This window comes from Anthonomus grandis, chromosome 12 (assembly GCF_022605725.1).
Source record: "Anthonomus grandis grandis chromosome 12, icAntGran1.3, whole genome shotgun sequence".
NCBI classification, from domain to species: domain Eukaryota; kingdom Metazoa; phylum Arthropoda; class Insecta; order Coleoptera; family Curculionidae; genus Anthonomus; species Anthonomus grandis.
Window position 1 is genome coordinate 10817637 of NC_065557.1, and position 14073 is coordinate 10831709.

Genomic DNA, 14073 nt, shown 5'->3' on the forward strand with positions numbered 1-14073 from the left:
TTAATTTTATAATTAAGTGTAATTATTAACAGAAAATTTAATGTAATTATTTTTTCGTATTTAGTATAGTGACACTTTTAACATAAACGTGCAATAATTATATATATTAGTTTGAAAAAAAATAGAACTTTTGAAGACTTCAAGATGTCACTGCAAAAGTGAATTAAACCTTTATACACGGGCGTTACTTATTGGTATGTCATAATTATTGGAAAGGGGAATTCCTGAACCGATTTTAAGTAAAAAAGTCTATAATTCATCGACCCTATAAAGCTAGGTTTGAATGATACAGGGTGTTAAAGTTTATTTAAAAAAAGTATTTCAGATAAAAGTGAAAAAAGCTTTATATATAAACTTTTTTTTTTGTGAAATTTCATTAGTAATATTTAGTTATAGCTATGCGACTAGTTGCTAATTAAAAGAAAATTAACATCCAAAAAGTATATTTCTATACCATAAAATCAGTTCAGTATTACTGTCTTTAAAAAATGTATTAAACACCCTTTATCTTAAAAACCAACCATTTTAGAGTACAGGTTTATATGAACTTTTCAAATTGAATTCAGTCCATGAATGTCTTTTTTTATGTTAATATACTGTTAAGTAACACCCTCTATATTTCATCTTGGAGGACCCAGTTTAAATTTTAAAAATTTAATTTCCAATCACACAGATTTGATTCAGTAAAATTCTAAATTTTCTCCATTGTGTTATTAAAATTCTCGTCTATATAAGTATGGACATTTTTTTTTAAATACACTCAAAAGATAACAATAAGTATATTATCTGTAATATATACATTTAGCAACCTTAATTCCAGATCAAAAAGTAGTAAGAAGTCTTCTTGCACATGATATCTTGCAGCCCGCATTTAGCAAATTATTAGAAATATTAAATATATTACAATGGAGGATATTCAAATCTATGCAGAAACCCTACTAACATCTCAGATATAAGAGATATCAACCTTCACTTGATAGTCTCATAAATTTTGTAGGCAGAACACCAGGTTGTATAGTTAGGACTGTTTTGTCAATGTTATGACTTGGCTTTCTCATAATTAGCCGAAAAAGTAAAATTTAACTCATCTCTGTTCTTATAGGAGGTACCATTCTTGTGTTTACCTTGTTTTTTTGTCAAATCTGTTGCTGGTAACTTACCTTACCTTTTACCAATGTAAAAAGTTTACCTCGTTTTGTACTCGCGGTGTTCAATTGAGATGGAACCTAAGCATAAAAAATATTTCAAAAAGAAACATAATTTTTAGGTCAACGTTATAACTAAGTAGTTGCCACAAGCAGGATTGGAACGCATCGTTCAATTCATTTCGTGATAGTTCAATCATTCGTGAAATTCATCAGGACAAGTAAATCTACCTTTAAAGTTTATCTTCTAACAACCAGTGACTAAATACGAATTTAATTGTGCCAATACTGAACACACTTTGAACAAAATGATCTATGAGCCATAATAATCATACCCATTAATATTCATTAGTTTTTATTACCTAAAATATAATGGTTTCATGGGTCTTAAATGATCAATGTTTTCCTTACACGTTTTCGGACGTTTTTATAAACTTTATGGCTTCGGTATAGTAAATTTTTATATTTTTAATGACTCTCTACTCCTTATCAAGACCTGACAAGTATGAAGCGAAAATTGAATTTGAGTTTCTGCATACCAAATATTCACAATTGTAAGCAAACATGTTGACAATAGTCAATAGGGTTTCTGCATTGACTTGCTCGAATCAATCAAGATTTTATTATGAATCTTAATATAACCGTTTAAAAATAATACTTCTGAATGAATTGCTCAGTTAAGTTCTTATAGTAATTCTGCAGTTTCGCAACTTTTCCCAAAATCACCTTATAACTTTTTTATAGCAAAAAAATTGCTATAAAAAAAATCACCAATTTTCTTGCTTCCTATTTTTTTCTTGGTTTAGGAATCTATCCATATTTGGTTTAACAATGTGTGGGACTGAGATCTTAATCACTTGGTATACTTTTGTCCCATTGTTCATTAGGGTGCTTTCAGAGAGCTTATTTGTGCTCATATCCTAATGTATGGTGGTATTAGCATAGATTACTAAGTTTTCTCTGCAACTGGGTTCCTATTTAGATTTATATTTGGGTCAGCACTTCACAAGTAACTGACTCCAACAACACTGTGAAACTTTTGACCTTCAATTTGTTATAACATTAAACAAAATGAATACACAGTCTCACAGTAAATTAAATAGATCTAAACAAATGAGATGACAAATTTTGCCTTGATGTTGACAGTCATCTTAATTGTTTGTTGTTTTTGCCTGGTCTGATGATGCCCTTAAGGCAAAACATGTCACCATTTGACAAAAGTTTTATTAAATTTATTGTAATGTAGATTATGTGTTTTTCTTTTGTTTAATGTTATAACTTAAACAATCAGTATCTTTGTGAACTATGGATGATTTTTTTAATTTTTGTTTTTGCTGACTTTTGCTTTCACAGAACAGTTAAACACTTCACGCAAGGCATAGTTCACAGACCAGTTAAATCATTTACAAGGGTGCAAGTCGTTATTATTTCTGTTAAGGATTCAAATTTTTAGCAAGCAGGTAATTCTTCATTGTCAACACTATTTGAGATGTTAACCTAAGTTTACATAGCTCCTCACATAACTTAGGGTGGCAATTAATGCATTCGAGCATTATGTGAGGAATTGTTCCTTTCCTTCTTCTGAAAACGCTACGTTTAGTTATGTGTGTATAGAAAGATTAGAAAAAAAATAACAGAGAGAAGTTAGAAAATAAAATTAAAGATTTATAACTCAGCACCCAGAAGTAATATTATCGCCGAGTTTGCGTTTAGTTTGTCTAATTTTACAATTAGATTAACTTTTTTTTCTAATATCGCAACAGGAAAACTGAGTAGGGATAAGTGTTTATAACTTGATATATACCTTCACTGGGTATAATAGATACTATATGCCTGCACTGAAAATATTCTCTTGATTTATCACTAACCATAGGGTTTCTACTATGATTGGGCCATTTTCATATAACAAAAATCAAATTACCAATATGTGATAGAACTCAACTACAAAGTGGCCAGATTATAAAGATGTTTTTTCATAGATACTATTTCTTAAATATAATATTTGAACATGAGAGGTCTAAATATCTATTACGTTTTCTCTTACTTTCATACAAGATTTGATTGACAATAAATTAAGTTGATTTTAACAAAAAAAGCTAAACTGCACAATTATTGCTTTTGTGCCTCCAAGGAATTTTTGTATATGATAAAGTAACATGGCAAGAACATATATACATATATCCCCTATCAGGCAAACTAAGTGGAATACTTTTCATGATAAAGTCCTTAAGGGCTATTACATCCTTGTCCACTATTTTGTTTGCCTACTATGGTAATTTTTCTGCAAATATGTGCTATGCAATTCTGAAGTGGGGCCATTCTAGCTATGCACAGGAAATCTTTAAGAATGATGTGACACATTTTCGTCCTAAAACCTTAAAAGGTGCTCCAAAAAAATATCAACGTCGATGATGAAGAAGAGGTTTTAGCTCGTATTTCGGAAAATCCAGATCTCAGTACTCGTCAGTTAAGTATTTAATTCGCCTACAGTTTGCTCAATTTATGCTAGATAAACAATCCGAAAACCAGGAATTTCTTAATGACCTTCTTTTCACTGATGACGCGACGTTTACTAGATGAGGTGTTTTTAATTTAAAAAAACAATCATTTGTGGGAAAATCCGAAAATCCACATGCTCTAAAGGAACGACATTTTCAGCATGAATTCAAGGTAAATATTTCGTGTGGTCTGATTGATATCTGTTTTTTTATTGTTCTTTTTGAACTTCCTCCTAATCTGAACGGGCCCCTCTATTTAAACTTCTTTCAACAACAGTTAAACCCACTACTAGAAGATGTACCACTAGCCTTACGGCGGAACATGCGGTTTATGCAAGACGGGACCACATTTTTCGGAGATGTTCGTGAATGATGTATCAGGACTATGGTTGGCCTGGGGTATAGAGATTGTTCTAGGCGGTTCTTCACAGACCTCCATATACTTACATTTCCTTGCTCCTACATCTATCAATGTTTAGTTTACATTGTTAATAACATCTTACAGTTTAGAACTTATTCAGATATACGCCATTACAAAAATAGACATAGAAGAAATATCACAGACTCTCTAGAACCAGACGAGTTTCTTGGATACTATTGTGTCCAGTTCTTTAATAAGAGGCCATATAAGAAATCTTGAAGCCAATATAATTTTTAAAAATGATAAACTATATTTGGTAAGCAAGTTTAATTTTCTTTGATTGATGATTCTGTTGTAATAATGTTCTTGTTGCGGTTAATTACTCTTGCGTGTTTAATTATGGATTATCTTTAATGCACCTCTACTCTCTGACTTTGCTGCCTGCATTTATCCGATACTGTATGAAAGTTTATTCTCTTTACATGTTCTGTTTGTTATATTTTATATGAAGTATGTTTAGATGTGATAATTTAAATTTCTACTGCTTTATATTTAGTTTTAACCATTAGGCTTACATCTTGACTTGTACAAACACATATTTTTTAATGTATTAATAAATACATACACTACCTCTCAAAAGTATTTGCCCACATATGACTGTTTTAAAGTTATAGCTAAAAATAATAAACCCATCAGTTATTCCTATGAAACGGTTTATTTATAACAAAATGAATATAAACAATACACTTTTCAATTAATTAAATTTAAGAAAATCAAATTTTCGATTCATCTACATGTCCGCCTCGATTCTTAATAACAGCTTCACAGAATTTCGGTAGTCTTCTATTTAATTTGTCCAAAGTTTCCTGAGGTATCTTGTGTCACTCTTCTTGGATGATGCTCCACAAGTCTTCTTTTGATGTGGGGTATGATTTTCGCCCTTCCAGTTCATCCCACAGTAATTCGATAGGATTGAGGTCCGGTGATTGTGGGGGCCATACCATAACTTTCAGAAGATGTTGCCTTTGTAATTGACCTAAATATTGCGTGCACAATTTCGACGTGTGCTTGGGGTCATTGTCATTTTGAAAGATTGAAGTTTTCCCCAATTATTCGAGTACCAGAAGGAAGTACATTGTCACTTAAAATTGTTTTGTAACCCTCTTTTCGAAGAATTCCCTCTATTCTAATTAGATCGCCCAGTGCAGATCCTCCGAAACAACCCCACACCATCACCAAGCCACCACCGTGTTGAACTAAGGCCACCGTACAGTTCTCAGCGACCCTTTCATTGGCATAACGGCGAACAAAAACTCGCCTCTTCGTTCCAAAAACCTCGATTTTCGACTCCAGAGAACTTTCTTCCAGTCATCAATGGTCCATTCTTTGTGTGATTGGGCCCACTCAAGTCTTTTCTTCTTATTAACATCCTGCAGTAGCGGTTTTGACACAGCTAAACGTCCTTTAAGACCAGCATTATAAAGTCGCCGTTTTACTGTCGAAACACTGACCGCTTTTTTACGCTCTTTGTTGATTTTTGCTGTGATTTCAGGGGCGGTAAGACGTCTATTGCGTTTGCTTGTTATTATAATATTTAAATCCTCCTTTGAACTTGTTGCCTTTGGCCTTCCCGATCGAGGTTTGTTGCTAATAGTCCCTTCTCTGGTGAATTTCCTAACATTATAATCGACAGTCCGCCTTGGAATTCCCAAATCCGTCGAAATTTGACGGTTAGTCTTTCCAGCCTTATAAAGTCCAATGATACAAATACCTTTTGTTTCTACCGATAACTTTTTTGTTTTAGCCATTTTAAAGAAACGGTGACAATCGTCAATAAGCAAGCGAAATTATTTACCAATGTTACACAAAATCAATTCTTGAAGACTAAACACCTTTAAATGTTTCAAATTTCATCGGAAACGAGCTGTAAACAGATTAGTTTTTTAGAAGAAAAGCATATTTTCACTATATTGTTTGTTATTTGCAAGACTATTTTTAAATACTCAGTGTTTTTCAACGAACTATAGTTGATAGGTATGCTCTTTAAGCATATATGCAATTTACAAAAGAGATACAATCTAAATATAGGTATGGAGATAAGATTTTTGTGTCTAATTTAAAATATTAAAAAGAATACATGGTGGACAAATACTTTTGAGCGGTACTGTATTTGATTTGATCTGAAATCGGGTTTATCAAGCTCAAACAAATGTGTAAATAAACTAAATTAATGGGTAGCAGAACAAAAACAAGTGCAGCAAAAAAACCCTTACCTTAATCTTATTGACATAGTTGATAGCATGATTGAACTCAACAGGCTGATTCTGAGGAGTATCCGTATGCCCCTGAAGGGCGTGGGTGACTGCAGCCTGCGCAGCCGAAAGTGATAGTCCATAATTAGTGGGCGCAGACATGCCATACCCAGATGGCGGGTGATGTGTCACAGAGGGAGGCGCCAAAGGCGGCTGTGGCAGCACAGAAGGAATATGTTGGTGCGACTGTTGTTGCTGCTGTTGCTGTTGCGGTGGTGGTTGTGGCGGTGGCTGCTGTTGTTGCTGCTGCGGTTGTGGTTGCGACTGCTGTTGGGGCGGCTGCGTCTGCACCGATATCGGCCGAGGGGGTGGCGGTTGACCTACCGGTTGGCTGGGAGGAGCCGGCATAATTCGACCGCTACCGCTCAAAATCATCGCGGATTTTTGCTGATCGGACGAAATGGTGCCCGTCGGGCTCGGCATACTCACCGATACCGAGAAGGCGTAGCCGCCCTGATCGCTTCTCACTTCGATCTTATATCCCGGAGGCAAGAACGTATTAAAACCTACAATTAAATCGGGAAAACCCTTAAACAGGTTCGAGACGCGCTCTATAACGCCGGGAGTGTCGATGCTCTGGCTCTTAAACTCTTTCATAATGTCCAAAAAGTCATTGTACACTTGAGGCTTGCTGCCAAACTTAAATTTTACTAGGTCGAGGTAGCTTAACGCGTCCTCCACCTTTAACCTCTGAAAATTACCGGATTGTTGGGGAGGGGGTTCCTGAAGGCTCGCGTTCGGTGGCGAAGCTCCCGAAGTACGCATCGCGTTGTGTCCGGCAACGGCGATGGGCATCGATTGGGGCTTGCCACCTGAATGGGGCGCTGCTGCTACGGGCATCGTACCGTAACTAACCGGGGGCGCCTGCGAGTACAGTCCGGATTGCATACCTTCGTTTAACACTTTCACAGTGGTCGTCCCACTCGGATATGCCAGACCTGGGGCGGCATTCGGTAAAGACGACCGGAAAAGGGAACTTGGGGCAATGGATGGGGGTCCACTTCCTTCCTTGGAGGGTTCATCCACTCGTAAACGTTTCATCTCAAATTACCTTCAGTTGGCTAAAATTTAAAAAAAAAATATTATTAAAAATGAAATGAAGTTTAATATTATTGTTATAGTTTAATTAATGCTGACCCTGTATTTGTGATGGTTATTATAGAAACAATAAAAATTATTTTATTGTTTAGTAAATATCCGTGTAATGAAATATAATCATGGATTTCACTGAATCATGTAAAAGAGAATGAGCGACTGAGCTTGCACCAAAAAGAATTATTTGTGATATTTTTATGTTAAAAACTTGATGCTCTAGGATACAGTCAAAAGTATGGAAATATTTTTAATTCAATCACCTTTTCAGCAAACCTTGTATTTAACAAAAAAAATATACTACGTTTATTTAATATAGTTAGGGTCATTATGCTTCAGTTTTATTGCATGCTTTTATTTTGGGCTGTAGACATTCCTTTCTTATCTGCCTTTTTTGTTTAGGGCTTGGTCATATGTATGGAAAGATAATGTCTGATGTGCATATTTAAGAATAATTAGTACAGTATTTTTCTGCTACTATTGTATCCAACACTGTGTTAAAAATGAGGAAAAATGAGTGTTTGCAAAAAGAGGTGCGACTTAGAGTTGTTGATTTAAAGAGATTAGGTGTAAAGCACTGCATTACAGCATAGTTATTGGGTTTAAGTGTTATTTCAAAAACTTTGAAGAAGTATGGGCTATTTAGTAATATTAATCATCAGCTAAAATCAGATTGCTTTAGAAAAACTACCCCATCTATCGAAAAATGCATTAAAAAGATTTCGATCACTAACCGTGCTCCTGTTTTTTTTTCTCAAATGTGTGCAGAAATTCACGAAATTTCAACACAAATATAACGGCTCGAAGTGTGAGAAGGCGCCTATATGAAGTTGGATTGTTTCAAAGAATTACTGTCAAAAACCACTAGTCTCAAAAAAAATTGAAGGGCAAGACTTCACTCTCAAAGGCATTTAAAATAGACACCTCAAAACGGAGGTACAGCGCGTTGGAGTGATGAAAGTAAATTTACTGTATTTGGTTCAGATGGAAGGTCATTTGTTCAATGGCCTGTTGGAAAAAAATTTGACATTAAGTACCAAAAACCTACTGTAAAGCATGGGGTAGTATTATGGTTTGGAGATGCTTTTCAAGGTTTGGGACGGGTCTGATGGTAGAAATAACTAGAAAAATGGAAAGTTGAAAGCTGAAGAAGAAATGTCTCTTTTGTGGGGGTACCAACAAGATAATGATCCCAAACACTCATCCCGCTTGGTAAAGAATTGGTTTTTAGAGAAAAGCGTTGAATAGAGTTGGCCTCCGCAATCGCCGGACCTAAATCCGTTTGAACATTTTTAGTACTTGGGGCGGAAAATTAGGAAAAGAATAATACATAATAAAAATCATTTATGGGAGATCTTACAAGATGAGCGGAAGAATATTCCAGTTGAAGTGTGTCACAATCTTGTTGATTCACTGCCAAGAAGATGTAGGGAAGTTATTAAGGCAAAGGATTTTTCCATATGTTTGTATAGTCTTTCTATACATGTGTCCACAGAGTTTTTTTTATGTTTTATAAGGTCCCATTGTATTAAATTGTATTTTTATTTCCTGAATAAAAGTTAATTTATTTAGTGGTGTTGGTTTATATTTTGACATAAAATCTGTTATTGATAAACAATTATTAAAGATATAGGCGAAAAGAAAATATTTCCATACTTTAGTTCATGATTATATATGATGAAGCAGCAACATTTAAAATTATTATTTAAATGTACAGAAGTCGTAAAAATTTGCATATTCAGCTTCCATTTTTAACCATTTAAGTCGTAGTGTCATAGACTACTCCCCCAATATATTTATTTTTAAGTAAAGGCTAAAGCAATGTTTACTTGAACACTATTGTTACTCCTTAGATGAGTTTTTTTCATGATTGGCACTTGTAGGCTTTAAATTTCTATTGAGTAATATGATAGGTAAAGCAGTCTTTTAATATACAGGGTGTCCCTAAAAGGTCTTCGCAAAATCTTACCACATATTCCTGAGATCAAAATAGGGCGATTTAAAACAACTTACCTTAGTCCGAAATTCCTCCGATTCCGACCTACAGGACGGTAGAGTTTTTTTTTTAACGTATTACTTTAAAAAATTGTATCCAGGAGTTTTTTGCGGTGCGAAATCCGGATGTGCACACCCTTTCACTGTGGTCATCAGAAGGCGCTTCACATTGCACTTCTAATTCTTTAAAATGTCCAATAACCTTTTTCTCTCAATGTAATTTCTTACTTTTTTGTAAAAAAAACAATTCCTCGTCAATTTAAAAAAAAAGTTAACCGTTTTCGTGATAATTTGGTCTTTAGCTGTTCGATGTCGCTGAGTTATATTCAAATGTTTTAAATACAAAAATTTGGTTGTTTAAAAATAGTTCAAAGTGTTCCCCATTTTCACGAATACAAAGATTTATATGCCAAAAAAATTAAAATTAACTCTCTGCATTGGTTCGAAGATTATTTGTTGCATCTTGAATGCGTTGCCATAGTTCCCCTTCATTATTCATTCTTGTGTTGTATACCAAGTACTTAATACGTCTCCAGAAAAAAAAATCCAGAGGAATCAAATCTGGAGAACGTGGGGGCCAATTTACGTACAATTTACCTCTACATATCCACTTATTTGGGTACTGACCATTCAAGTAATTTCTGACGTTTAATGAAAAATAAGGTGGAGCACCATCATGCATAAACCACATAACTGCGAAGTTGAAGACGTAAATCTTCCAATAAATTCAGCAAATTGTTTTGTAGATGCTGTTAACACACCTTTCCCATTAATCTTGGAGGAAGAATTACACGACCAAAAATGAAATTGCCAATGATACCAGCCCATACATTAATTTTAAATTCGTATTGAAAATGGTGTTTTCATTGGTTCACTATGAAAATTATATACCTCTCTCATGAAACAAGCTTCGTGGGTAAACAGAATATTATTGCTGAAGTTTTAAGTTTCTTTCTCTTTGTACATGGAAAAATTACAAAAATTTTGCCTTGAAGGATCTTGGGGTAAGACATGTTGACCTGGCGTCTTATGGTATTATGACTAAACTCCCTATTTTCATACCTATTTGCCTGGTGCTCAACTAATCATCTTTGACACGTTTTAGAATTTGCTGTTCAAGTTGTTCCATCAAAAAAATAACATGCACAGAAAATGCATGCGTTAATTTTAATTTCCTTAATCTTTTTATTCATAAAAATGGGAAACATTTTGAACATTTTTTATAAAATCCGTACTGTTTAATAAATTAATTTCGTACTTAAATAAAACAACTAAATTTGTGTATTTAAAATATTTGAATATACCGTAGCGACATCAAACATCTAAAAACCTAATTATCGCGTCTAACTTTAGCGGGTTTTAACAAAAGAGCCTTTTTTGTTTAAAATTGATGGCAAATTTGTTTTTTTTTTTCATAAAAAAACTACACTGAGAAAAAAGTGATGGACATTTTGGATCATTAGAAATGCAGTGTGAAGCGCCCTTTGGGTTTCGCGTTCCTAAATAACCTCTGGATACAAATTTTTAAAGCAATTCGTTAAAAGATGTTCATAAATTTAAAAAAAATTAATTTTAATATGTTAACTTTACGGTCCTGTAGGTCGAAATCGAAGCAATTTTGGACCAAAGTAAGTTGCTTTAAATTGGTCTATTTTACTCTCAGGAATATGTGGTGAGATTTTCTAAAGATGTTTTAGGGACACCCTGTTTAAATTTAGTATAATAAGTGAGAAGTAAGTGTAAGGGTGATTATTTTGTAAAAGTTTTAATATTGTAGTTTGACCTTTTCTTCAGTTAAAATCTGTATTTTTGTATTTTGTACTGAGGCAATAAAAGAATTATTATTATTACACTCATGTACATAATATAAATATTAGATTTAAAGGATGTTATCCTCCAATTAATTGAACATCTATTTATGAACGTTTTTCTTATAATATTTCATACCTTTACACTGTGGATATCTAAGGTTAAGTAAAGCAGGTAGATGAACCTATCTGTATAGGTAATCTACATCTGGACTTATAATCTTCATCTGGATGTATAAAAAGTGGGTACCTATAACTCATATTTTCCTTTATTTTGCATTGCTGCTTCCATTGGTCCAAACAGTATAAGTAAATATTTTTTAAAAAGTCCATAATATTAAAATTAACTTAAATATAGATTTTCAAGTTTAAAATTAACAGTTTTTGTAGGCATAATGATCTAAGTTGAGTTATACTACTTTGACCTGCATTAATTATATGAAATACATATAGTACAAGTAGTCTTGTACTATACTTGACACCATTATCAATTTTATATTGTTGACTTAACAAGCAACAACAGCAAAAAATTAAATTTTTTAGACAGAGAATTGTCTTTTAATAAGTTTTTGGCCTATGCTGATTTGTATAAAAGCTAATTAGTACTAAAAAAATATATGCTCCTAAAATCTTTGTAGTGAATTTTTTCACCATATATGCCTTTCCAAATAACCTTGAAACTGAAACTAGGTCCCATGTTACGATAGGTGAACATCAAATGCCTTTTGATGATTCATAGTATATTATATATGCAATTAAGAGAAAAGACATTACACAATGGCATTTGGAGATATTTTTGAGATACATATAGGTAGGTGGGTTGTTATACGCAAATTCATTGCAATAAATAATATTACTCTTTGACCATGCAATTACAAATATTTATACAAGATCATGCATCCTACCGGCCGATGTAGCATAATCATAAACAAGGTCAGTAGGTCTGCTCATTCAAAAATACGGTAACATAATCGACTACATAGTGAACTAGCATTAAAATTTCGACTAAATAAAGCTTTATTGCCTTTTGTGGACAGGTTCCTTCTAACCCACCTTGAATATTACTCAATATTAGAATATAATAATAGAACAGTGATTATTATATAAACACGTGGTCGCATGATTTCGAATCAACTTCACATGTAAACAAATTAAAATTTACTGCTTTAAATTTTAATCCTTGCCTTAAACTGAGGCTTATCTTTTGAAGTAGATAAGGTAAAATCAGACACATGAATTAATTTCCGCTTTTTCACTACATTGGAACGATCATTACTATTATTTATACATAGGAATGTTTAGTTGATAAACCACGTGGTTTAATGTTGTTGCGATCTATTCTAAAAGTAAATTTAATTCAGCGTTAAGTTTGGGACTACTAAATAGTAATGGCCATGTGGTGGGTTGCTATGAATAACAAATTCTAGAGTAAAAGTTAATGTTTAACGTTTAATTAAATGTTCCGTATATCTTCTAGAAAATAGTAATTTTTTTATTTATTCTAGGCAGTTGACATTATTTTAAGTAGTTTGTTGTCTGCCTTCGAGAACGAACTATACTTAAGTATTGACCATGGTATTTTGCCGGAAAGTTAGCAGTGTATGGATTTACTGAGAAATCTCTGCAGTGGTTTCAATCTTAACTTGAGTGTAGATCTGAGGCCTTTATTTTCAAGACACCAAGCCTAATTATTTGAACAATAATTTTTTTGAATTTATATTACAACAGGTTATTATAAAAGGTTAAGTTTCAATAGGTAATGTCTGCTGTAAAGTCTCTTCAGGTCATTATGGGCTGTAAGAAATATGAGAATCCAGGTCGGCTCTTTAGTGACAAGAAATGTCTACTTTCCATTAATTGAAACACACCTGAGGTGCGGGATTTGCATCTGGGGCTCATGTTTAGTGACACTTTTCAATTCAGTTTTTTGGCTATAAAAAAAGAGCAGTGTTATATCTATAACCTGGCTCCTATAGAGACTCATGTCATTCATTTTTTGTCAGTGGTGGGATTTTGACTTTGGCATGTGTTTTCATTATAGAAATATTCTGCCTTATACATAGGAAACATTATGCCACCATTTTTGCACCCAAAGCTAACCATACCTGAAGTTCCCACCAACTCAGTTTACCCATCTCCCACTCAGTTTTGACTAAAACTGTCATTTACAATAGCAAGAAACCTTTTAATAATTTACTATTTCAATCCATACCAATCATTTGATAATTACCAGAGATTCAGAATTGCTGTTAAAAAGTTGCTTGCGTCATATCCATTTATCAGGTTGATGACTGTATATTTTGGCATTTAAGTATTTAATTTTAGTTATATATCTTTTTATTTTACTTACTTTATAAGAAAAAGAGATATATTACAAAAGTATGTTATAAACAATAAAAGAAGAAATTTACTACATGCAATAATTCTTCTAGAGCCAGAGCTATGTGTGCTATACAAACAATATTGGATTAGTATATTAAATAATTATTAATAGAGAAGAGTATAATACATCAGAGGATTGTAATTAACATTTCAGATCATCAGAGGTAAAACCATGATGATATCCTATCAGAAAAAAAGGTTTTGAGTTGAGCCTTAAATAATGATTTATTAGGTATTGAGGTAGCTTATTATATAACTGCAGTCCTGTTGACAGCAGGCTTCTTTGACCTCCAGATATTCTCATCAGCTCAGTCCTAAGCAGATTGACCATTGAAGTTTCTCTTGTACTGTAGTTGTGTATTTTTTGAGAGGTAGTTAATGTGATGTTGTATGAATATTGAAGAGTCTAGTACAATTTATAAAACAACAGGTTTGAAAAACATAAAATATATATGTCCACGAGGCTTTCAATTCAGAAGT

The 14073-nt window shown here is 33.3% G+C and overlaps 1 protein-coding gene across 2 annotated transcripts in view; it reads right to left on the minus strand.

The window, feature by feature from the left end:
* Nucleotides 1–14073, minus strand: part of LOC126743268 (paired amphipathic helix protein Sin3b) — a 76687-nt gene that overhangs the window by 51096 nt on the left and 11518 nt on the right. For both annotated transcript variants that reach the window (XM_050450272.1, XM_050450273.1), the window contains exon 2: nucleotides 6278–7377. In XM_050450272.1, the coding sequence (XP_050306229.1) occupies nucleotides 6278–7357 (1080 nt within the window). In that variant the 5' untranslated portion in view covers nucleotides 7358–7377. The remainder of the gene's footprint in view (nucleotides 1–6277; nucleotides 7378–14073) is intronic.